Source organism: Chiloscyllium punctatum, chromosome 33, assembly GCF_047496795.1.
Source record: "Chiloscyllium punctatum isolate Juve2018m chromosome 33, sChiPun1.3, whole genome shotgun sequence".
In the NCBI taxonomy this organism is placed as follows: domain Eukaryota; kingdom Metazoa; phylum Chordata; class Chondrichthyes; order Orectolobiformes; family Hemiscylliidae; genus Chiloscyllium; species Chiloscyllium punctatum.
This window is the reverse complement of record NC_092771.1, coordinates 8,538,699-8,565,195: the sequence shown is the minus strand read 5'-3', so window position 1 is coordinate 8,565,195 and position 26,497 is coordinate 8,538,699. Positions and strand designations below refer to the sequence as shown.

Sequence of the window (26,497 nt, the reverse complement as noted above, 5' to 3'; positions counted from 1 at the left end):
GAAATTGCTTCAAGACAGATATGTCTCTATTTGCACCCGCCCAGGGTTGTTCTGTTTATCTACTTAGTGTGATTCAATCTACAGGCTCTGAGATTGGCTTTCAGAAAGTCCTAAGTTTAGGACATGTGAGTTCTTGTGCAACAGTATTGTGAGAACTTTTACGTTGATGAAAGAAAGAATAGGGCTTTGATTTAATGTCTTGCCTGAACAAAGACACATCCTTCAACATTTCCTCAGTACTGCGCTGAGTGTGTGATCTGATTACCTGCCACAGAATGGAAACAAAATCTCTTGAATGCTGGGCTCCGTACGCGTTTCTCACTCTGCCTCTCATTCTGTCTCTCAGGTACAACATTGTCTTCAAGTACCTGCTGAGTGTGAGGCGAGTTCAGGCAGAGCTGCAGCATTGCTGGGCTGTGCAGATGCAACGGAAACACCTCACTTCAAACAAGTCGGACGCCACCAAATGGAGACTGAGGAACCACATGGCTTTCCTTGTGGATAACCTGCAGTATTACCTCCAGGTAATACAGAATAAATGATCACCTTCAGGGAAATATAATACAGGGTTACAACATAACCAAGGTTTGTATTCCTTGGGATATAGAAAGTTAAGGAGAAATTTACTATAACCTTTAGGATTATGACTAAGGTAGATTGAGAGAAACCTTTTCCATCTGGTCAGGGAGAAAGTGAGGGCTGTAGATGCTGGAGATCAGAGTCGAAGAATGTGTTGCTGGAAAAGCGCAGGCGGTCAGGCAGCATCCAAGGAGCTGGAGAATCCGCGTTTTGGGCATACGTCCTTCATCAGGAATCATCAGCCCTTCCTGATGAAGGGCTTATGCCTGAAACGTCAATTCTCCTGCTCCTCAGATGCTGCCCGTCCGCCTGCGCTTTTCCAGCACCACACCTTTCGACATCTGATCAGGGAGTCAAGGACAAGGTAATCTTAAAATCAGAGAGAAGTCGAGAGAGACACTGTAGATGTGTGGGAACATCCGCCCACAAACAGGAGGAGCTGCCAGCTCAAGAAATCATTTTAAAATTCAAACTGACGTACATTTTCCAGCCATGCTTTATTAAGGGACGTGGAGCTAGCATGATCTCACTGCATGACGGAGTGGGTTCGAGTGGCTTCTCATGTCCCTATGATATATAAATTCCCTTGCACCATGTGGAGAATATTTTGTATCATTCCATGAATTATTACTTGTACAGGCTTCTTTTTAATTCTATTTTCACTGATTTGCAGCAAAGGAATTGTAGGTCCCACTGTGGCCTCTAATACCATTCAATTGAATGCAAAGAGAGGGAAAGGTGTGTTACAGGGAGCAACTTGGTGTTACAGTGAAATTCAGGTCATCTGGCATCTCAAGCTAAAATGCTTAACGGCAACTTCTCTGAGGCCCTCCCCACTGAAAAAAACATGGTGCCTGTGATTGATGGATGTGGGTTCACAGAGGCATTTTCTAACCTGTTGCAAAATATGTGCTTTCTTGTGAACCTGATGCACAACTCACCTGCATTCGTGCAAGCCTTATAAATTGCAAAAACAGTGTTTACACATTACAGGCAGTGCTTATTAAAACAGTAAAGCTTCTTCTAGCAAAAGATCGAGGAGGTGAATCCAGTCTGTTTTCCACAGGAATTTATTCACAATACCCTGTACAACATAAGTGCAGGCTATTTCTCCCTTCCAGACACCAGCACCTCCCAGGTGGAAACTGGTACATATGTAATGGACCTGTTTGGACACATTATGACATACTTCATACCTTTTGCTTTAGAGATAGGGAGACTACTACTACCCAGCAAGATCCCAGCTATTTTTTAATTAATCCGTTTAGAGATATTTTGTCACGTGATCCCAGATTTTTATTGAATTCAGATTTCACTATCTGCATGGTGGGATTTAATTCATGTACCTGGTACGTAGGATCGATAGTGCAGTGACGTTACCACGGCACCATTGCCTGCCCATCCAAAAGATCACGGGCTATATTCTTCAATCTGGATAAACTGCTGTCAATCACAATTAGAGCATGCGCACATACACATTCCATTGACACAGCATTTGCAACCTTGGTGTTGCAACATCAGGCTGAAGCCCTTAGAAAGACCTTAACTCAGGTTGAATCAAAACAAAATTAGGTTCTGATGGGAACGCTTCATTCTCACTATGATAGCCTGATGGTGTCAAGTGTTTGTCTAGGATATTCATGGCTATGGAAACACAATTTTGTGCTTTGAGCATAAGGCAACTTTGAATCAAATGTTACTGGCGTCAAAATTATCATGTGAAAGACTAATGTTGACACTCTGAGGAATCTGTAAAAGGACTGGCTGCAATCAATCTCCCAAATATCTAAATTATTTACTGACATTTTTGATTTACTGGAACCACTCCATCCCGATGTGTGTCCCAATTTTTTTTACATAATTACTGAAAGCTCTCCTTTGATTTTGCACTGGATAGATCAACTAACCGTTTGTTTATTTGGTCAATTTTATAACGGAACAGAAAGCACATGCTGTCAGGTTCCCCTTTCTGTCAAGCAGCCCTGTGCTTTCACTGGGAATTATCTTGGCCAGCTTCATTAATGGCCCAGAAAATCATACTGAAGGAGCATGCACTGTTGCCAGCTCCGTCTTTTAGATGAGATATCAAATTGAGGGCCCTCTCTGTCTTCAATATCCTCATCCCATGAATTAATGTTTAAAAAGCTAGGATTTATAGGTAGGAAGCAGAATGAAGTGTTGTCTTGCTGGTTTGTTTTTTTCAATTAGGCTAATTGTCTATAACAAGTGTCTAGTTCCCCAAATCGGCTGTCCACGATTGACATTTTAACATCAAATTCAGGCCAGTTTGGTATATTTTTGGTGTGGAAATCTCTTCAGTGCTGGACCCAGGCTCCCCAAATTCATTTCATGCACAACCCTCACAGCAGGCAGATCTTCATCCAGTAACTTGCTTTAGAGTTTAGATGTTTGTTGAAAGAATAGTGTCAACGTTCAAATAATTAGTACAGTCATTCTGCTTATACTAGATCCAAAGATGTCGAAGTGGGGCTTGGGCAGAAAACAGGATCATAAATCCACCTTTCTATAATTGTCACTTTGTTTCCCCTCCTCTTAGCTCTCATGGAGCAGGTTATTAACTGGAAGTCAGCTGAACGGGCAATTTTATTTTCAAACATTATTTGTGCAAACGCATATCACAAAAGCGAACAGTCATTTCCTCTTGCTACTCTGCCAGTACTGATCTTGTTGGTTATTGGAGTCCAGAGTTGTAAGTCTGGTTGCTGTTAGCTGATCCTTTTATGAATCACTGTGGATCAACTTCACTTGACCAATGTTGCCCCTGGATTAGACACAATAAAATTTGACCTAGCTTCCAGCTCCTATGGGAAAGAGTTAATCTCTGTTGTAAAACTTCTCACTTTTGAAAAGCTTGCCAATACTCGATCTCTTCACCTGGGGATAAACATGTGGGCGGTTGCCAATACAGCGACAGCTGGAGCTAAAGTAACCAGTTTTCCTAACTTAAGTATAGAGCAAGAATTCAATTAAAAGTCACAAATATCAATCTAAATTTAGAAACCTAATTCTCCTCCCACAACCCCAGAATATGTGCAAGAGGTGGGGAAAATGAATATTCCACAAATGCTGCTAGACATGCTGAATTTTTCCAGCAGGTTCTGGTTTGGTTTCTGATTTCCAGCATCTGCAGTTCTTTGATTTAAAAAAAAGTTTATTCTGCATCAATCAAATAAGATACTGAGCTGAAGAGTGGACAGCTTTTTTTCTCATCTTTTCCTTGAGGGATTGGGCCATATCAGAGAATGGTGATGGTCACTGATGTACCTGAAATAGTGACTCAAGACAACGTAGAATTTGCTCAGTTGCTTTCGGGTTTTGTTTCTCTCAGGTTTCCACCACCCGAAATGTTATCATCACGAGGGACAAGGAGGGCAGACACAAGACTTTTAGGGAGTGTGTGACTCTGTGTTCTGAATAAAGGAAGGTGTGGGATATTGTGGAACCTGCTTGATCTGCCTGAGAGCAAGGATTGGAAGCATAGTGATCTTCCTATAGCAGTGAAAGGACATGACTGAGACAGTCATGGATGAATGCTGAAGGAGGAGGCCTCCAATGGGTTGGGTGGTCATCTAATTCTAAGCTCCCAAAAAGTCCTACCTTCTATAACAAATGTAGGGGTAGCTGCTTGGTGGACAGAACTGTATAAAAAGAGACTTGCTGTAGAACGTCCTCGTTTTGCACTCATCAGGACAGACTCAAGAATGCAAAATTTCAAAAGAGCAGTCATTAATACTGCATGAGAAAAGGGAGCTGATTGGACAAGTCGTTGCCATGAAGATTGCACAAGTTTTTTGACCCCTAGTCTTTTGTTTACTTTACAAAGAAAGGATGCCTGAACATATTCCCTAATCCCTTATCCCTTCATTTAAATATGGGCAGCTTCCAGCAAGCATAATGAACCACAATGCAAACTCAACTGATGATCTTAAATCGGTTGTTAGTATAATTCTTAACATTCTCTGCGTTGCCCAGCAACTATTGTCCAATTGCAAAATCAGTTTTAGCATTAGAATATAAGAGTGCTTTAGTTTTCATATATAACGGCAACTTTATCTGTGGCCCCTGAGTTCCATATGTACTGATTTTATTACACTTATTTCCGCACCTATTCAGGGCATGCAGCGCTCCTCATTGTGTTACAGCACGCCAAGTAGCTCTTCCCCGCAGGTAGCAACGGCACGAGCTGCAGAGCGGTGTGGACGGAGTCAGTGCTTCCCACAGGCAAGTCGTTGCCGCAGTGGCTATGCTGGGAAGGGTCAGGCAACTCAGAGACCTGGACTTGCAACCTCAGAGGTGTAAAATAGACATGTTGCATAGTAAGGATTAGTTAAGAAAAAAAAATACTTTGATCAATTGCGAGCAAATGTTGAAAATTCAGTTGTTGGAACCTGATGTGTATGGGCGGGGAGTGGGGTGGTTGGGCAGGGTTAGTTTGTCTGGTGTCTTGCTTTTGGAATGTTCCTTGAATACACTGTTTTATTTCATGGGAAAACAACAACTGATGCTCCACCAGCAGGAACTGGCAGGTAGCCATCCCTGTACTTAGCATGACTTGTTTAATTCTCATCCCCTATGATTATCCCTTCATGTCCTGTAATATTATAGAATATTTTTCATTTGGAGACAGTCACTCCCCGGTGGTGTCACTTAATTTTATACTTTTGGGTTGATGCAGTCACCCAGTCATGCTTTTCGCCACTTGCAATATTCCTATTCTGACAATCACACCAATGTTTGGGTGATTGTTACATTCCAAAGGCCCACACAAGATGGATTAAATTCACTGCAACTACTTGTTTTGAACTCCCTATTAACTAAGTAAAACACTTCCCCTTTGCACTGTGCAGGCACAAAAGCTTTTTTTCAGTTTGACCATTCTGCTTCTTAGGTTCCAGCCCATACTGGAAAAAACTCTGTCTCTCTCCCAAGTTTTGGTCACCGCATTTCAAATTCTTTTTAGGAATGCAGAACAACCTTGTTAAAATAAAGAAAGAAATGCATCCAGGGCATGGTATGCCAAGTTCTGACCTGTGTTTAGAGATTCTAACTTGGGTGGTCAAACAGAATCTTAGAGACATAGATTTCCTTAGTGCAGAGAGTTTATTGGTAATACCAGTCCATCAGTTCTGTCTCAGCCCCAGCTGTTTCCCCACATGCTACATCAATACTTGATGTGGGATGTGATAGTGACCTTCAATTTTATTTTAAACAGATCAATAACAGATCTTGCCTGCAGGTTTAGTGCAACTCGTCCCTTCCTCCAGCATCCTTTAGTAGGATTATTTAACTTGAGAAGGTGAATGGGAAAATTGTCAGTCATAAAGCTACAATTATCTGTTTTTCACTTAAGTGCCTATTCCCAGATTCTTTAATATTTTAATTAGAGAAGCATCATTAGAAGATTGCAATAATGTCCAGATTATACAAACTGTAAATTCACTTACTTCCCACAAACACTTACCTCATAGTATTCCATTATCCAGTTTTATGTGAGTCTTTACATATGCAACCTGGCCAACAGTAACATTTCGCTCAATACAACAGTTGTGCTAATAAAGTGGTTTACCCCAGTTATTTTACGTATAATTACAACTGTTTAGTGAATTTAGTTTATGGTCAGCCCCAAAGCGAATGCAGGTAGAATTCTCAAATTTCTTAACCCTTCTTTAGTCGTGATTGTTCAAAGAATCTGGGTAACATTTTAACCAATTCACTCTGCAAACTTAGTGTGTGCATCCACTATTCAACTGAGCGCAGATGAATGAATGTGTGACTCGAAGATTCATTATTGGACTGAAGCTTCTTGTAACCAGTACAGTTTCTTCTGCTTGAACAGTCCCTTCATCATCTTCTGAATCTTTTGAACCTTTGTGTAATGTATCATTTCAAAAACTTGTTATTCTATTTCCAACAACTCATTGCATAATGATATTTAAAGTTGCATTTTAAAACTAGTTGACCATTCCCCAGGCATTCCTGGAGTTCATTCTGATGTTATAGTTTCCCCAATTTGTTTTGTCTATCTAGTCACCATAAGTGTCTCTAACCTCACTCCTTCTGGGTACAATTCTTCTTGCACATTCATTCATGCATTCCACAACCAGATGGTCCTGAAAGGTTGTTAACATTGAATTTGCCATTTGTTTTACTAATGAATGTGCCTTTTGAGCCTTGAAGGCTGATGGGACTGAATGTTTTCCCAGGAATTCTTGTTTGGGTTTCTAACATCTGTTCCAAAAGTGTCTTTCTTTTTGAAAATTTAACTCCAGTTAATACAAGGTGTTGAAGCACAACTCAGCACAGTCTAATCATTTAAATGGAAGTGCTGAGTTAGGACTCTCCTAATAGAATGTTTTCAATTTTGTTTAAAATCTGTTAAACTCCATGATACATTCTATAGAATCATCATCCAGCTTACTAAATTTATCAGAGTCTGACCATACCTTGATTGTATTAAGTAGGTCATATTTCTTATAAACTTAGCTATACATTTTATTAGATTTGAAAACTTTCCAATTGTTGAGCAACACACTCTGCAAGTATTTTACACATGATCCTACTTCAAGTAGGAAGTGACAGAGCCTTGTTTTTTCTCTTACTAAAGACAGAACTTGTGTTCCCACATCCATATCATTTTCCAATGATCATTACATTCAGCTTCACCAAATGTTGGTGAGAACCTGTCCCCCAATTTATTACAATGGGTTTCAGTCATTCGTCCCCTAAGTAACTCCAACTAAGTCTTGAATTAGAATATGAATGAAGGAGGTATGATTAGTAAGTTTACAGATGACACCAAAATTGGTGATGTAGTGGGCACTGAAGAAGGCTAACTCAGAGTACAACAGGACCTTGATCAGATGGGCCAATGGGCTGAGGAGTGACAGATGGCATTTAATTTAGATAAATGTGAGGTGCTGCGTTTTGGAAAAACAAATTAGGACAGGGCTTATACACTTAATGGTGAGCTCCTGGAGTCACAGGTAGATGGGTTAGTGAAGAATGCTTTTGGTATGCTTGCCTTTATTGGTCAGTGCATTGAGTATAGGAGTTGGGAGTTCATTTTGCGGCTGTACAGGATCCTGGTTAGGCTACTATTGGAATACTGCGTGCAACTCTGGTCTCTCTGTTACAGGAAGGATGCTGTAAAACTTGAAAGGCTTCAGAATGGATTTACAAGGATGTTGCCAGGGTTCGAGGGTTTGAGTTATGGGGAGATTTTCCCCAGAGCGTCAGAGGCTGAGGCGTGACCTTATAGAGGTTTATCAAATCATGAGGGGCATGGATCAGGTAAATTGTGACAGTCTTTTCCCTGGGATGGGGGGGGGGGGGGTCCAAAACTAGAGGGCATAGGTTGAAGGTGAGAGGGGAAAGATGACCTAAGGGGCCACCTTTTCACACAGAGGGGATACATGTATGGAATGAGCTGCCAGAGGAAGTGGTGGAGGCTGGTACAATTACAGAATTTAAAAAGCATCTGAATAGGTATATGAATAGGAAAGGTGTACAAGGATATGGGCCAAATGCTGACAAATGGGACTGGATTCATTTAGAATATCTGGTTGGGCGTGGATGTGTTGGACCAAAGGGTCTATTTCCGTGCTGTATATCTCTATGACTCTAAGTCATGGTTTCTAATCTCCACCTTTGGAAAGCGGCCCTCTCCTACCAGGCTGGCATTTTTAGTGCTCTGATGAAGAGTCATCTAGACTCGAAATGTTAGCCTGCTCTCTCCCCATGAATGCTGCCTGACCCGCTGTGATCTGCAGCAGTTTTTGTTTTTAGTTAAGATTCCAACATCTGCAGTAATTTGCTTCTTCTCCTATGAATGCTGTTAGATTCCAATCCGTCTGGTTTATTGATTGTACCAGTATGATCGCTCTCTCTCCCAATTCCAGATGTTCCCCCTTTATAAACACAGCTTTCAATTAACTAATTAAACTACATTTTTAAAAAATATTTTTTAAAATTATCTGTTTCCGTTTTAACCTTAACAACTTGTATGTTAACAAACATGAAACACTCAGTTTACTGACCATTAATTTATCTCAATTTCAATATATTAATAGTTCATTGAAATTACATGGTTCCGTTAGGAGTGTTTGTCAAATGAATTTAAAGACAGTCCTTGACTACCTGTTCACTTTCCTGCAGGTATTCAGGAGGGTGGATGATTATTTCCAATCGTGTATCACTTTATGTTGTGCTTCGTACAGAAATCAACAAATTACAATCTGACAATGTGTAAAAGAATAAACAAAATAAGAGTTAAAGAACCAGGTCTCTCTCTAACAGGCGAAGCCAGTGAGCTGCTAACCTAGCAGCACAATATTAATTAGCCCCCTAACTGACTGCAGGATATGCTTGTTTGGGCCACTAACCCACAGGGATGTAGTGGCACAAAACATTAGTGACTATAAACATCATGACTGTGGGGAACCATGGGCAAGTTGACAGCTAGTCAACAGTAAACTAGTTTCAAGCAGGGATTTAGCAAATCCAATCAATTATGGCAGCAAAATATGTCTTACAATTATTAAGACATCTCGAATTGTGTTGGCATTGCATGTGTTGCAGACATGTCTGTACGTGCACAAACCGTTTATTTTCTGTCCTGAGTTTGAACAGCAAGAAACTGTATTGCTTCTTTGGAAATGTGTCACTCAATCTCTACTAATCGTTGCAGGGACGCTGTGTGTAAAATGTAACATGTGGCACCAAATTATACACAACAAGCAGACCCCAGTCTTCTCGTTTTAACAGAGTTGGTTGACCTTATTTTAGCCAACTGTTGAAGGCTGTTCGATTTCCTCAGCTTCCCAATCTTTGAGGAAGCAAATAAGGATGCTGTGTTTGCCACTCCTGGAATGTGTGCGTGTGTGTTATTATCTCAAGATATATGTACAGTTCACTGTCAGGTAGCCTGTTGAAACGCTCCAATGGACTCGTGTTGAAACATCATCTCTTATTTCTTTATCTCTCTCTCTTAATCCAAATCTTTTTCCTTTTTTTTAAACCTGATCCTCTATCAATTTCTGTCTTGATTGTTCAGTCCTCATTATTAAGGCGAGACACTGTAAGTCCTGCTGTTTTAATTCTCCAATGGCCCATTGCCCTCACATACCAGATCACCTCTAAGCCAGTGAGTTGCAGTACAAAGGTGCTGAAAGTTGTAGCAGGAATTCAAACTAATGGAGCACTGTCTGTGAGATGCACTGAACCAATACACAAACAGAAAAGTGAAGCTATAATCCTGAGCTACGCCTCAGCAATGACTGAGACACAGTTTAGAAATAGGAGGATTCCTGTTTGGGATAGAGACAAGAAGTTTTTTTTTCTCTGAGAGTCATAAGCCTACGCAATTTGTTTCTTTAGAGACAGGCCATGTGGCCCAACAAGTCCACACTGATTCTCCGAAGAACATCCCACCCAGACCCATCCCCCTACCCTTGTAACCTTGTATTTCCCCTGGCTATTGCACCTAATTTACATAGCTTTAGCCTGTGGGAGGTAACCCATGCAGATATGTAGAGAACGTGCAAACTCCACACAGACCATCGCCCGAAGGTAGAATAAATCTGGGTCCCTGGCTTTGTGAGGCAGCAGTGCTAACCATTGAACCCCAGAAAGCATTGGAGGCTGTATCATAGAATATATCCAAGGTTGAGTTAGCTGGACTTTGATTGATGAGGGAGTAGGGGATTATTGAAGACAGACAAGAAAGCAGAGCTAATGCCACAGTCAGATCAAGCTCAAGGGACTGAATGGTCTACTTCTCCTCTTAGTTTCTATCTTGGTTATTAATATAATTTGTTTTGTATTTGTTTAAAATAGAACCTTGTAAAACTATATCCAGCAATAGGGTTAAGAGTTTGCCCAGTGCAAATATTAGTCTAAGGCTGGTGTTCTTCAAAGCTCCTTTGGTATGCTATACTTCCAGACTTAGTTATACCACACTGCTAATTAGCAACTTGTAATATTGCAGGTGGATGTTCTCGAGTCCCAGTTTTCACAGCTCCTCCAGGAGATAAACTCTATCCGAGATTTCGAGAGCATTCGGTTGGCCCATGATCGCTTCTTGAGTAATCTGCTGGCTCAGTCATTCATCCTCCTTAAACCTGTGAGTACACTTTCCCTGAAAGCAAGGAGCCTGGAGAAAACACAAGGGTTAGGCCTCAACTGGAGTACTGTGTTAAATTCCAGACTGCTACACCTAAAAAAGATGTCAAGGCCTTAGAGAGGAAAGATTTACTGGAATGCTACCAGTGGGGAAAGGCTTCAGTGACGAACATGATTGGAGAAGCTGGAGAAATTTAGATAAATGCGTAAACAGTTTTGCTGGAGTGAATTTTTCAGTAGCAAGTGGACACAGATTTGGTACGCAGTGTATCCATGATCAGCAGAGATGAAATGAGGGGACAAAAAGGTGAATTTGTCCAATGAATTGTGATACAGGGCTCTGGGGAAAGAGTTGTGCCACTTGAACAGCTGTCCCAAACAATTAGTTCAGTTTCAATGGATCTACTACAAATTCTAGAACGTGGAATTTTACTGTCTTATTCGTTTACGGGATGTAGGCGTCACTACAATTGCCATTAAGAAGATGGTTGTGAGCTGCCTTCTTGAACAACTGCAGTCCGTGAGCTGTAGGTAGCCCTGCAGTTCTGTTAGGGAGGGATTTTGACCCAGTGACACTGAAGGAAAGGTGATATATTTCCAAGTCAGGATGGTGAGTGGCTTGGAGGGGAACTCACTGTTGGTGGTGTTCCCTTATATCTGCTGCCCTTGTCCTGCTAGATGGTAGTGGTATGGGTTTGGAACGTGTTGTCTAAGGACCCTTCATGAATTTCTGCAGGTACATCTTGTCGGGATAGTACATATTGCTACTACTGAGCATTAGTGTTGGAGAGAGTGGATATCTGTGTATACGATACCATTCAAGCAGGTTGCTTTGTCCCGAATGGTGTCAAGCTTCGAGTATTGTTGGGGCTACACCCATCAGGTGAGTGGGGAGTATTCCATCACACTCCTGACTTGTGCCTTATAAATGGTGAGCTTTAGAGTGGGAGGTAACTTACTCGCTGCAAAATTCCCAGCTTCTGTCCTGCTGTTTGAGCCGGTGTTAATATGGCTAATATGTTGGAGGTGCTTAGCAGGTCAGGGAGCATGTGTGAAGAGAGAAACCGAGTTCACATTTCTGCTGATGACTTTAATTAGATCTGGGAGAAGTTAGAGTTTTCACAGTTTAATTACAGATTGGGAACCTAGAGAGAAAAAGAGTAGGAGGAGAGAGCAGAAAAAAGTGTTCTGTGATAGGATTGGCACAGAGTGAGGAGATGTCAGGAGCAAAGAAATGGCAATTTGACAGATTTTCAGAACTCCATCTCAGAGAACACTTTATTTCAACGAACAGAGAGCTTCTGACATTCATATACTTACTCCCATTCTGTGCAGGTGTTCCATTGTCTGAATGAGATTCTCGATTTATGCCATAACTTCTGTTCTCTGGTCAGTCAGAATCCAGGGCCGTTGGACGAACGTGGTAGCTCACAGTTGGAACTTCTTGTGACGGTGAGACCAGCTGTAAACTATTGTTCTTTCTGTGTGTGTCTAACTGCATCAGCTCCTTGTGCCTGAGCTAGATTCCTGATGGGTTTGAGCTGTGCTCTCGTACCTCTGTGCATGCAAGTTCCATTCTTGAATGTTAAGGCAAAACGTCTTCAACCTGCTAAGGTGGTTGTCAAAGATCCTTTGGTTGTATTTGAAGATGAGCAGAAGGTTCGCTGACCAACATTTCCCTCTGAACCAGCCTGAAGAAGGACAAACTGACTAACTTTTTATCATTTGCTGTTTTAGAGCATTTGCTGTGCAGAATTATCAACAGCTGTGGTCATCATAACAATAGTCATTTATTAGGAAGTCCCTAAGGATCGAAATAAAGATGATTATTCATTTTATCCTTTTACCCACTCTTCCCCTCACTCTAGTATTTATGTTTCTACTGGTGTCTTTTTCTCTAATTTTCTCCCTCTCCCTTTTTTCTTCTGTCTCTCTCTCTTTCTTTCTCTCTGTCTTCATGTCTCTGCTTGTGCATCTCGCTCTCTCTCTCTCGCTCTCTGTCTCTCTCTCTCGCGCTGTCTCTCTCTCGCTCTCTGTCTCTCTCTCTCTGTCTCTCTCTCTTTTAGAGTCTGATCAATAAACCCAAGGTTAGAGCCACAGGTTATATTAGCACCAGAAATCTGAGATCTCTGCAAACACATGGGAATTTAGTGGGGGTTTAATCATTACTTCTGGTGCTGATGAGTCCAGGGTAATTGTTTAAAAGCGCAGACTATCCTCCTTTTGGAATGCTGCTCGGTGGCACAGTGGCACAGTGGTTAGCACTGCTGCCTCGCAGCGCCGGAGACCCGGGTTCAATTCCCGCCTCAGGCGACTGACTGTGTGGAGTTTGCACGTTCTCCCCGTGTCTGCGTGGGTTTCCTCCGGGTGCTCCGGTTTCCTCCCACAATCCAAAGATGTGCAGGTCAGGTGAATTGGCCATGCTAAATTGCCCGTAGTGTTGGGTAAGGGGTAGATGTAGATGTAGGGGTATGGGTGGGTTACGCTTCGGCGGGGCGGTGTGGACTTGTTGGGCCGAAGGGCCTGTTTCCACACTGTAAGTAATCTAATCTAATCTAATCATTTGTTTTCCTTTTTGTTGGTAAAACCTAGGGTTTTAGTCGTCAATCGTCCCTGCTTTTCAAGATCCTCTCCAGTGTTCGCAATCACCAGATTAATGCTGACCTGGCTCAGCTTCTGCTGCGACTTGATTACAACAAGTATTACACCCATGCTGGGGGCACACTGGGCAGGTAAGACAGAGCAGACACGATGGAGAGGGCAACTCCATCACCTACTGGTTAAATACATGGTTTTGTGCAGTGCAGTATGTCTGTCTAACATAATTCTGTATTTGGTGTAAATACAGATCTGGTGTACAGCTGTATAAGAGGATAAATACAGATCTGCTGTGGTGTTGGACGAGAAGATAATTACACATGTAATGCTGTACTAGAGGATAAATACATGCTGTCTCACCTTACTGGAGTGCACTGGCAAAGAAGCCCCACTATTCCCGAGCTGTCACAGAAGTCAAACATTTTATTAAAGTACTCAAAAGTGCCCAATTTCCCTGTCTTTTAGACTCCAGTTAACAGGAAGCATGAGCCACGCTTCTGTACTTAACAGGAATTACTATTCATTACAAATAGGTTCTAGCCACAGCTAAACAGCTATAAATTGTCGACACACGACCCTAAACCCCTCAAAGTCTCCCTCTATATACATACAGACAATGAAACATTGGTGTTATGGGTGGTGGGGAAAACTAGGAAGGCCGTTCCATGATCCCTACGTACAGAATTGGCAGAGGTGAGCCTTTTAGATCACCAGGACCCACTGCCCTTCAGTCTCTCTTCTCCAGCTACTTTCACTTGCTGAGTGGAGGGATAAAGTGATTGTTTCACAATTTATAAACTCTCTGACTTACTGGTTAAAAGCAACACCTTTCAACAACTGGTAAGAGAAAATAAATGGCTTCCTTCCTTTCCAGAGGTCTGGAGGATTTTGGCCTTTCTTGTTCGCACCCACAAGCTGGTCAACTATTTGGGAGCTAATCACATTGTTGTGCAAGCAGAAAGCCTTTGTCACTGACAACTGGTCACCGTTAAACAGACCAATCAGCAACTTGTTGCTAGCTGAATCTTCCTTTATACACACCCCCAGCCCCAGTTCATCTGTAGTTAACACCATCCCTATGCTCTTGGTTTTCACAACACTCCTTTTCCTGTTTGAGTCCACAATCAAAAATACATGAAAATAAAAGATAGAGAGTCATAGAGTTGTACAGCACGGAAACAGACCCCTTGATTCAACTTGTCCATGCCAACCAGATATCTTACATTAATCTTAGTCCCATTTGCCAGCATTTGGCCCATATCCCTCTAAACCCTTCCCATTCATATACCCATCCAGATGCCATTTAAATATTGAAAGTGTACCAGCCTCCACACCTCCAGCAGCTCATTCCATTCACGCACCACCCACTGTGTGAAAAGGTGCCTTTGAAATCTTTCCCCATTCACCTTAAGCCTATGCCCTCTGGTTTTAGACTCTCCTATACTGGGGAAAAGACATGACTATTTCCCCTAACCGTGCCACTCATGACTTTATAAATTTCTGTATAGGGTCACCCCTCAGCCTCTCTCGCTCCAGGGAAAATAATCCAATCCTATTCAGCCTCTCCCTTTGGCTCAAACCCTCCGACCTGGCAACATCCTTGTGAATATTTTCTGAACCTTTTCAAGTTTCACAATGTCTTTCCTATAGCAGGGAGACAGAATTGACAACAGTATTCCAAAAGTTGCCTCACCGATGTCCGGTATAGCTGCACATAACTTCCCAATTCCCATACTCAATATATGGATCAATAAAGGCAAGCACACCAAACATCATCTTCGCAATCCTGTCTGTCTGTGTCTCTGCTTTCAAGGAATTACGAACTTGCACTCCAAGGTCTCTTTGTTCAGCAACACTCCCCAGGACCTTACCATTAAGTGTATAAGACCTGCCCTGAATTGCCTTTCCAAAATGCAGCACCTCACATTTATCTAAATTAAACTCCATCTGCCACTCCTCAGCCCATTGAACCATCTGATCAAGATCCCGTTACACTCTGAGGTAACTTTCCTCGCTGTCTACTACACCTCCAGTTTTGGTGTCATCGTCAAACTTACTAACCAGACCTCCTATATTGATGTGCAAATCATTTACATAAATGGTAAAAAGCAGTGGACCCAGCACTGATCCCCAGTAGTGTTGTACTAGGGATATATACCCTTCAGGTATAGACTGTGCTGGGGATAAATACCCTTCAGGTGTAGGGCTGAGCTGGGGATAAATACCCTTCAGGTGTGATGCTGTACTGGGGATAAATACCCTGCAGGTGTGATGCTGTACTGGGGATAAATACCCTTCACGTGTAGGGCTGTACTAGGGATATATACCCTTCAGGTATAGACTGCGCTGGGGATAAATACCCTTCAGGGGTGATGCTGTACTGGGGATAAATACCCTTCACGTGTAGGGCTGTACTGGGGATAAATACCCTTCAGGTGTGATGCTGTACTGGGGATAAATACCCATCTGGTGTAGGGCTGTACTGGGGATATATACCCATCTGGTGTAGGGCTGTACTGGGGATAAATACTCTTCAGGTTTGATGCTGTACTGGGGATAAATACCCATCTGGTGTAGTGCAGTACTGGGGATAAATACCCTTCAGGTGTAGTGCTGTACTGGGGATAAATACCCTTCAGGTGTGATGCTGTACTGGGGATAAATACCCTTCAGGTGTGATGCTGTACTGGGGATATATACCCATCTGGTGTAGTGCTGTACTGGGGATAAATACCCTTCAGGTGTCGTGCTGTACTGGGGATAAATACCCATATGGTTTAGGGCTGTACTGGGGATAAATACCCTTCAGGTGTGATGCTGTACTCGGGATATATACCCTTTAGGTGTGATGCTGTACTGGGGATAAATACCCTTCAGGTGTAGTGCTGTACTGGGGATAAATACCCTTCAGGTGTGATGCTGTACTGGGAATAAATACCCATATGGTTTAGGGCTGTACTGGGGATAAATACCCTTCAGGTGTGATGCTGTACTGGGGATAAATACCCTTCAGGAGTAATGATGTACTGGGGGTAAATACCCTTCAGGTGTGATGCTGTACTGGGGAAAAATACCCATCTGGTGTAGGGCAGTACTGGGGATAAATACCCTTCAGGTGTGATGCTGTACTAGGGTTAAATACCCATCTGGTGTCGGGCTGTACTGGGGATAAATACCCTTCTGGTGTGATGCTGTACTGGGGATAAATACCCACCTGGTGTAGTGCTGTACTGGAGATATATACCCATCTGGTGTAGGGCTGTACTGGGGATAAATACCCTTCAGGTGTGATGCTGTACTGGGGATAAATACCCATCTGGTGTAGTGCTGTACTGGGGATAAATATCCTTCAGGTGTGATGCTGTACTGGGGATATATACCCTTCAGGTGTGATGCTGTACTGGGGATAAATACACTTCAGGTGTGATGCTGTACTGGGGATATATACCCTTCAGGTGTGATGCTGTACTGCGGATTAATACCCTTCAGGTGTGATGCTGTACTGGGGATATATACCCTTCAGGTGTGATGCTGTACTGCGGATTAATACCCTTCAGATGTGATGCTGTACTGGGGTAAATACCCATCTGGTGTCGTGCTGTACTGGGGATAAATACCCATCTGGTGTAATGTTGTACTGGGGGTACATACACATCTGTCTATGCATGCTGCGTTCTGTGTGCACACACACATCATGTGCAAGCAGATACAATTTCTTGACTTGGCTGCCCCTGTTCCCAAACAAGCCCCTTCCTCCCTGGACATCTGGTGCCTGTAGATTCATGTCCCAGGATGTGTCATTTTTATGAGAAAGTTTGAAACTGGGGGGGAGAATGGGTTTGAGTTTGGGAGATTTGAGCAAACAACAAAATAGTTTTGATTTGTCCAATTCTACAAAACATTTAGGGGAAGCAATGGCCTTGTCATATTATCACTGGCCTGTTAATCCAGAGACCCAGCTAATGTTCTGGGGACCTGGGTTCGAATCATGCTGCGTCAGATGGTGGACTTTGAATTCAATTTTTTTAAAAATCTGAAATTAAGAGTCCAATGATGACAGTGAATCCATTGTCAATTGTTGGAAAAACCCATCTGGTTCTCAAATGTTCTTTAGGGATGTAGGCAGCCATCTTTACCTGGTATGCCCTACAGACCCACAGCAATGTGGATGACTCTGATCTGCCCTCTGGGCAATTATGTTTGGGCAATAAATGCTGGTCTAGCCAGTGATGCCCTCATCCCGTGAATGAAAGAAGAAAAAAACCTTGTTTCTCTAACAAAGCATTTTATTTTATTTTTCAGTTTTGCCATTTGATCTCTGAGCAAGATGGACTCCTGGCCCAGCCAGGTTCTGACCTTCACCAGCATCTGACCTTCCCTGTCTGTCTGCAGAGTGAGCTTGTGTCTGAACCTCCTAAATCGAAGACTGGCTGCAGCTCATTCCCTCACAGAAATCAGCCAACTGCTCGAAACCTTCATGGATGGAGACTTTGTGGGTTTACACTTTAGACCTGTAGCCATTTTATACAAACTTGTCGGCCAGGATTTGTGAGCTTTTTTTTTGCTGACATTTGACCTCGTTTCTCTCAAATCTCTCTGTCTTTATCTTAGTCTTCCTTGAATGCTATCACTATCTCTGTGTCTGTCTCTTGTCTCTCTTTATCTTTCTCTGTCTCTCTCACGTTCTCTGCCTCTCTCATGTTCTCTCTGTCTCTCTCACATTCTCTCTGTCTCTCTCACGTTCTCTCTGTCTCTCTCACGTTCTCTCTGTCTCTCTCACGTTCTCTCTGTCTCTCTCACGTTCTCTCTGTCTCTCTCACGTTCTCTCTGTCTCTCTCTTTCTCTCTCCCACTCTCTCTCTTCCTCTGACTCTCTAACTATCTCAGTTTGTGGGGGTGTGTGGGTGTGTGTGTGTAGCTCGCTTAAGTTATTTCAACTTGCCATACCATTTTATCTGAAACTTTATAAAATCCTCATACACTCTGATTTTTTGTTCACATTATCCCCATTCTCCTCTCTCTGACAGTTTGTCTTAGAGAGAGTTGGGGTTGAGATATGAATGTGTTACAAGACCTGGTCTCAGATCCACTTTCCCTGGTACCATAAGCTCACTTTAGAATTACTCATGACGAAATTCTCAGTCGTATGATGAGCCTTTCAAGATTTCTGGACCGTTATCATAAAACACTGATTGGACTGATCAAAAGCCATGAACAATTGAGAATCCCTGCACTGTCTGCCTGTTTCTGGGAGATATTGAGAGTCCCTGCACTGTCTGCCTGTTTCTGGGAGATATTTGGAATAGTGCAGGTTACAGTTGCCTACAGGAGTGCACTATCAATGAAACATCAGTGTCCTCCTGCTTCAACTATTGATTCCAATCCTCAAGGTATTCACTCTTCTGCCCCATGCTTCTCTGGTTTCCCACTGGGCAAAACACTGGAGTTCCTGCCTCGATCACTTGTTTGAAATCTGACCCACTATCCCCCGGATTGTGTCAGAATTCCCATCGAGTGATTGTCTTTACTTTGGGAGTTGCACGAACCACTATCGTGAGGACATTTTACTGGGTCTGTGGTGTGTTTAATGAGGCAAAACCAAAGGAGCAGTTGTCATTGACCATGTTGTGAAGATGCTTGCTGCAAGAAACAGCAGAGAGATCTGTTCCTGACGTGACTTGCTCTGACAAGAAAATAAAACAATAGAACCTTTCACTGCCTTCCAATGGAGTAGTGATTGCCACATTCTGTTTTCAGACCAGTGATTGGATGGTTGTTGCTAAACACAGTGTAATTTCATCAGCTGGTTTTTGATAATCAATATTACAGCTCCACAGGCCATTCTCACCCACTGCTGTCCCAGGAATAACGCGAGCTGGGCCAGTTTTGTACATAATACAAAACCGAGTCTGTGTACAAAAGTGTGTACCTGTGGATAGGGCCCAGTTCTGTGGCATTGGTGTCAATAAAGCAGCAACCAGCACTGTCACTGTACAGAATCCCTACAGTGAGGGAGCAGGCCAGTCAGCCCATCAAGTCCATACTGACCCTCCAAAAAGCATCCATTCCCCCTACCTGAACCCTACCTTTCCCATGGCTAATCCAACTGGCCTTACATGTTCCTGGACACTGCAGACAATTTAGGATGGCCAGTCCACCTAACCTGCAGATCTTTGGACTGTGGGAGGAAACCCACACAGCCATGGGGAGAATGTGCAAACTCCACACAGTCATCTGAGGATGGAATTGAACCTGGGTCCCTGGCGCTGTGAGGCAGCAGTGCTAACTGCTGAGCTCACTGTGCTGCCATCTTGATTGTGGTGGTTGTGGGTTACTTAAACCGCTTAATGATTGGTTCACAAGAGGATACACATCCCTACCAATCCCTTAATTGCCCAGAGGGTAGTTGAGAGGCAGCCACATTGCTGTTGGTGTGGAGTCACGTGTAGGCCAGATTTCCCTCCCTGCAGCGCATTAGTGAACCCGATGGGCTTTTAACCAATAATGGTCGTTGGTAGATCCTTAATTCCAAATTTGTTTTACATTGAATTCAAATTCTACCATTTGCCATGGCAGGATTGGAACCTAGGTCCCCAGGAGATTAGCTGAGTTTCTGGATTAATAGTCCACTGATAATACCACTAGACCATTGCTGTCCCGTGTATCTTATTTTACTGCTGCAGTTCAAGGCAATATTTTGAATCTGCCTTTTCCAATCCCCTGTCCATCCTTTTAATCCTCCATCAGATCACCCAACCCCACCTCAGCCCACCCACCTACATGTAGTTCTTCCTCCACGATGAGACAACAAGTGGCTCTTTATCTTTGCAGAACAAGAAGGCAAATCTTTAAAGTGATTTGCAAAACATGAGAAAAAAATCTCTTGAGTGTTTGGGGTATGGACATGTGGTGGAGGCAGATACATTTAGACATTCAAGAGGACACTGGACAATTACTTGGATAGAAATGATATGCAAGGGAAAAAGAAGAGGTCCGCACCAGAAAAAAACACTAATTTGAAGAGCTAGTGCAGGCACAGTGGGCTGAATGGCCTCCTATACCCTGAGATTTCTGTGAATTGTGCAGCAGATACTGTGAATGTTGCTTAAAGAAGAAGCAAAGACATTGAGACGGTCATTAAAAACAACGAACTGTGGATGCTGGAAAATCTGAAACAAAAACAGAGAAATGCTGGAGAAACTCAGCAGCTCTGACAGCATCTGTAGAGAAGAAAACAAAGTTGACCTTTCAAGTCCAGTGATTCCTCATCAGAAACATTAAATCTGTTTCTCTCTTCATGGATGCTGCCGGACATAAGCTTCTCCATGGTGTAGAGGTGCCAGTGTTAGACTGGGCTGGGCAAAGTCAGCAGTCACATGACACCAGGTTATAGTCCAACAGGTTTATTAGAAATCACAAGGTGAACCCGACAAAGGGGCAGTGTTCCAAAAGCTTGTGATTTCAAATTGACCTGTTGGACTATAACCTGGTATCACATGATTTCTAAGTTTCTCCAGTACACTGTTTTTGGTGGAGATAGTGATTTAAAGTACTTTTGAAAGACAGTTACTACGGTAGTGTTGCAGTTCTGTGCAGCAAGAGGAGGAGGTGGCCATGGGCCCTGGACCCCTCACGGAGCAGCAACACTGCTGAGCCTGAGCCCTGTAATTGTGGAGGACCACAAGGGTTAACAAAGACTTCTTTGTCCCCTCTCCCTCCCTTCCATTCCTCTCATCAGCCTTCCTTCCAGCCACCCAATGGATTCACTCCTCCCATCGTTCAACCAGGTCGTACCTTCTACCTGTGTTCACCTATCCTCACCCCCCCACCCCCCCTTTATCTGCGGCTCCACTTACACCCATCCCCAGTCCTGAAGAAGGGTTACATCTGAAACATTGACTTCACCACCTCCTGATGCTGCCTGACTTGTTGTGTTCTTCCAGCCTCCTGCTTGTCTACCTTGGATTCCAGCATCTGCTGTTTTTCTGTCTCTAAATTTGGAATTGAATATAAGAGGTATAGTTAGTAAGTTTGAAGATGACACCAAAATTGGAGGTGTAATGGACAGCGAAGAAGGTTACCTCAGATTACAATGGGGTCTTGATCAGATGGGCCAATGGTCTGAGAAGTGGCAGATGAAGTTTAGATAAATGCGAGGTGCTGCATTTTGGAAAGGCAAATCAGAGCAGGACTTATACACTTAATGGGAAGGTCCTGGGAGAGTTGCTAAACAGAGAGACTTTGGAGTGCAGGTTCATAGCTCCTTGAAAGTAGAGTCACAGGTAGATAGGATAGTGAAGAAGGCGTTTGGTATGCTTTCCTTTATTGGTCAGAGTACTGAGTACAGGAGTTGGGAGGTCATGTTGCAGCTGTACGGGACATTGGTTAGGCCACTTTTGGGATATTGTGTGCAATTCTGGTCTCCTTCCTATCAGAAGGATGTTGTGAAATTAAAAGATTTCAGAAAAGATTTACAAGGATGTTGCCAGGGTGGAGGATTTGAGATTTGGGGAGAGGCTGAATGGGCTGGGGCTATTTTCCCTGGAGCGTCAGAGGCTGAGGGGTGACCTAATAGAAGTTTATAAAAGCACGAGGGGCATGGAAAAGATAAATAGACAAGGTCTTTTCCCTGGGGTGGGAGAGTCCAGAACTAGAGGGCATAGGTTTAGGGTGAGAGGGAAAATATTTAAAAGGGACCTAAGGGGTAACTTTTTCACGCAGAGGGTGGTGCGTTTGTGGAGTAAGCTGCCAGAGGAAGTGGTAGAGGCTGGTACAATTACAACATTTAAAAGGCATCAGGATGGGTATATGAATAGGAAGGGTTTAGGGGGATATGGGCCAAATGCTGGCAAATGGGACTAGATTAATTTAGGATATGTGGTTGCCATGAACGGGTTGGACCGAAGGGTCTGTTTCTGTGCTGTATATCTCTATAACTTAACACCTCCTTTGTCATTCAGCATTGTTAGCTTTGGTAGTTGTTCATTATTTTGACACCAGAGGGTGCTCTTAGCGCATGTAAACCACACTTCAATTACTAATAAGAGTCATCGAGTTAAATAGCACAGACTTCTTCCAAATGTGCCCTGGCTGATGGATATTTGGAAACAGGGAGCATCACAATTTGATCTAAACCCTGCAGAATACAGTGTATGTTGGGTACCTTGGGTAGGTAATGACTAAATTGACTTCCCTGCATCTTGGAGAGACTGCCTTTCCAAGCTGTTGGGTTAGGTTGCACAGTGGTTATGTGACTAGACTGATTTAGAGACAGGGGTTCGCATCCAAACACAGCAGCTGGGGAATCTAAATTCAGTTAACTCCATAAATTGGGAATAACAGGTGATGCACTTGGGCAGGACAAACAAGGCAAGGGAATACTCCATGAACAGTAGGACCTGGGAAGCACTGAGGATGAGAGGGATCTTGGTGGACAGTCCCTCAAGGCTTCAGGAGAGGTGGATAGAGTGGTTAAGCAGGCAAAAGGGATACTTGCCTTTATTAGCCAAGGCATAGAGTACGGGTGCAGGGAGATTATACTGATTCTGCATAAAACATTGGAAATGTGATAGCACTGGAGAGGGTGCAGGGAGATTTACCAGGATGTTGCCTGGGCTGGAGAGAGATCGGACAAATTGGGGTTACCTTCCTTAGAGCAGAGGAGATTGAAAGGAGCCAAGATTGAGAATACATTTGTGAGAAGCATAGATGGGGGAGACAGGAATAAACCATTCCCCTGGTCCCCTCTGACCAGAGGCATTGATTTAAGATACGGGGAAGAAAGTTTGGAGGAGATGGGAGGATAAACCTTTTCTCCCAGAGGGTGGTAGCAATCTGGGACTCACAACCTGAAGGGGATGGGAAGGCAGAAACTCTCAATATATTCAGGTGTGCAACAAAAGCAAAAATTGCTGGCAAAACGAGGTAGGGTCGGGCAGCATTTGTGCGAGAATGCAGAGTTAACATTCAAGTACAAGTTGAAGCATTAACTCTGTTTCCTCCCCGCAGATACTGCCAGACCTGCTGAGTTTTGCCAGTGATTTCTGTATGCAGCTCATTGTTTCAGTTTAAATGTGCACTCATGACGCCCAAATATACCAGGTTATGGGCTAAGTGTTGGAATATGGGATTAGAATCGTTAGGTGGTTTGTTTTTGACTGGCACAGGTTCGATGGGCTGAAGGGTCTCTTTCTGTGCTGCTGACCTCTATGGCTGTGTTAGTAACAGTGAGGGTGACTGTGAACATCCTAGACCACCATAAAAACCCTTCCCATTTGGTAATGGCCTTTCCAGTTGGGGAAATCCTTGGCCCCAAACCCCTCTAGACGCGACTCCAGACCCACAACAATATGCCTTTACCATCCCCCTGGAGATGGCCAGCCAAGCCATTCAGTTGTGCTTCTGGAATTAGTTCACCATCACCCTCTCCAGGCCAATTAGAGATCAGGAATAAATGCTGCACCCCAAGATTGAATAAAGCTAAAAACAACTCAGAGGTTAACACTGCTGCCACACAGCACCAGGGACCTGGGGTTCGATTCCAGCCTCAGGTGACTGTCTATGTGGAGTTTGCACATTCTCCCCATGTCTGTGTGGGCTTTTGCATGGTGCTCTGGTTCCCTCCCACAGATGCGCAGGTGAGGTGGGTCAGCCAGGGTTAGAGGGATAGGTAGGGGGGGGGGGGGGGGTGGGTCTGGGTGGGATGCTCTTTGAAGGCTCAGTGTGGACCCGTTGGGCCTCATGGTCTGCGCCCACACTGTAGGGATGCTGTGATTCTCAAATGGCTTTGAAGTCTCAGGAGTGGAAATCCTGTTTTGCCTCGAGTGTTTATTTAAGAGGAATGTACGGAAATGAACAAGTGACCATAATAATTATCAGCCAGGAGTGAACAGAAAAGAATTTGTGACTCAGGTAATAAATATCTGTCAGGAAATGATAGTGTGGAAAGTTAATGGTTAATGAAACCCGTTTGAAGAAATTGAGAACAGTTTAGCCAGGAAGTTGTATTTGTGGCGTGAACTACTGCAACTATTTCTCAGAATGAAGTCACCAAACGATTCAGGAATGGGCATGTCCTGAGGGGTACCTTGATGCGTGCCTTTCATGGGAACAAAATCCGACGTGAAATGGAGGAGCCCATCAGGGTATTTCACAGAGGGACAGAAGGTACTGCTTGTACAGAGGGCTGCTGCACTGCCTGGAAACCAGCTCTGTCATGTGTCAATCCCCCCTTCCAGTTTCTCATGCTCAGTCAGGTTGTGTTACTGTGAGCCAGGGAAAGGAGGATGTTAAATGGGAACAAACAGCCTTTCGTGAAGAGGACACACTCTGATCCTCGCAAGGCGTGTAGTGATGGTTCTGGTGTAGTTGATTATTTGAGCTGAGGAGGAGACAGTGAAAGTGTCCAGCCATCAGCATCAGCCCAGCTGAGGATTTATTATCCTGGCTTATAAAGTTATATTGCATATTAATGTTTACTTCCACAGACCCACTGGCCAGGCCAGCATTTGTTCCCGGGGACCATTTCAGTGGGTATTTAAGAGTCATACAACATGGAGGCAGACCCTTTGACCCATCTCAATCATGCTGTCCGGGTTAACTGAACTGAACTAGTCGCATTTGCCTGTGTTTGGCTCATTCCCTCTAAACCTTTCCTATCCGTGTCCAAATGCCTTTTAAATGATGCCTGTACCAGCCTCTACCACTTCCTCTGGCAGCTCATTCCATTCACGCACCACCCTCTGTGTGAAAAGAATTGCCTCTTAGGTCCCTTTTAAATCTTTCCCTGTTCACCCTAAACCTATGCTCTCGAGTTTTCTACATTGCTGTGGGGTCTGGAGTCGCATGTAGACCAGGCCAGGTAAGGAAACCATATCCATATAAACACGGAAAACAGGAACAGGAAGAGGCCATTCGGCCCTTTAAGGCTGCCCTGTCCATTCAATATGATTATGCTGATCATCTGACTCAGTCCCGTGCTCACACTCTCTCCCCATACCTTTTGATCCCTTTAGACCTAGGAACCATATCTAACTCCTTCCTGACAATATTGTATTTTTTTACCTTAATTACTTTCTGTGGCAGAGAACTCCCCATTCTCTGGGTGATGAAATTTCTCCTCAGCTCACTCCTAAATAGTTTATCCATATCCTTGGACTGTACACCGCTGGTTCTGGACTCACCAGTCATCAGGAATAGTGCTTACTCTGTCTCATCCTGTTAAGAGTTTTACAGGTTTCTATGAGATCTCACCCCATTCTTTTAAACTCTAGTGAGTATGGTCCTAACCAAACCAATCTGTCTTCATAGGTCAGTCCTGCCATTCCCAGGGATCAGGAGTGAAGAGAAAGTGAGGGCTGCAGATGTTGGAGATCAGGGTCGAGTGTGTGTTGCTGGAAAAGCACAGCAGGTCAGGCAGCATCCAAGGAGCAGGAGAGTCAATGTTTCGGCCTTAAGCCCTTAATCAGGAATGAGGTCATTCTCCAGCTCCTCGGATGCTGCCTGACCTGCTGTGCTTTCCATTCCCAAGGTCAGTCTGATAAACCTTAGTTGTACTCCCTTCACAGTCAGAACGTCCATCTTCAGGTAAGAAGACACAGTATTCCAGGTGTGTGGTCTCACCGAGATCCTGTACAACTGCAGTGAGACATCCCTGTCCCTGTACTTGCTCTAAAGACCTTCTCCACCAGCTGCTGCACCAACATGTTTATTTTGGTGTACAAGGGCACTCAGGTCTTGTTGCACCTCCCCCTTTTCCAATCTATTGCCATTCAGCTAATAATCCACCTTCCTATTTTTGCTAGCAAATTGCGTAACCTCGCATTAAACTTTCATTTGCTGTGCATTTGCCAACTTATTCAATGTGGACTTCACTAGTTTCCTCATTTCCCCTCCCCCCCCCCACCTTATTCCAGTTCCATACTTCCAGCTCAGCACTGTCCTCATGTTCTGTTCATTTTCCTTCCCATCTATCCGCTCCACCCTCCTCTCTGACCTATCACATTCTCAGCTACCTTCTCCCCAGCCCCATCCCCCTCCCATTTATCTCCCTACCCCCTTGGCTCACACCCTCATTCCTGATGAAGGGCACCTCGGTGGTTAGCACTACTGCCTCGCAGCGCCAGGGACCAGTGTTCGATTCCAGCCTCAAGTGACTGTCTGTGTGGAGTTTGCATATTCTC

At 43.7% G+C, this 26,497-nt stretch overlaps 1 protein-coding gene across 4 annotated transcripts in view; it reads left to right on the top strand.

Moving 5' to 3' along the window:
• Positions 1-19,029, top strand: part of tubgcp4 (tubulin gamma complex component 4) — a 50,343-nt gene extending 31,314 nt beyond the window's left edge. For 3 of the 4 annotated variants that reach the window (XM_072552905.1, XM_072552903.1, XM_072552906.1), the window contains 6 exons: positions 347-524; positions 4,714-4,821; positions 10,586-10,720; positions 12,055-12,171; positions 13,312-13,451; positions 17,620-19,029. In XM_072552905.1, coding sequence (XP_072409006.1) covers positions 347-524; positions 4,714-4,821; positions 10,586-10,720; positions 12,055-12,171; positions 13,312-13,451; positions 17,620-17,632 — 691 coding nt within the window. In that variant the 3' untranslated portion in view covers positions 17,633-19,029. The remainder of the gene's footprint in view (positions 1-346; positions 525-4,713; positions 4,822-10,585; positions 10,721-12,054; positions 12,172-13,311; positions 13,452-17,619) is intronic. The other variant, XM_072552904.1, reaches the window with a different exon arrangement.
• Positions 19,030-26,497: the final 7,468 nt, after the last annotated feature.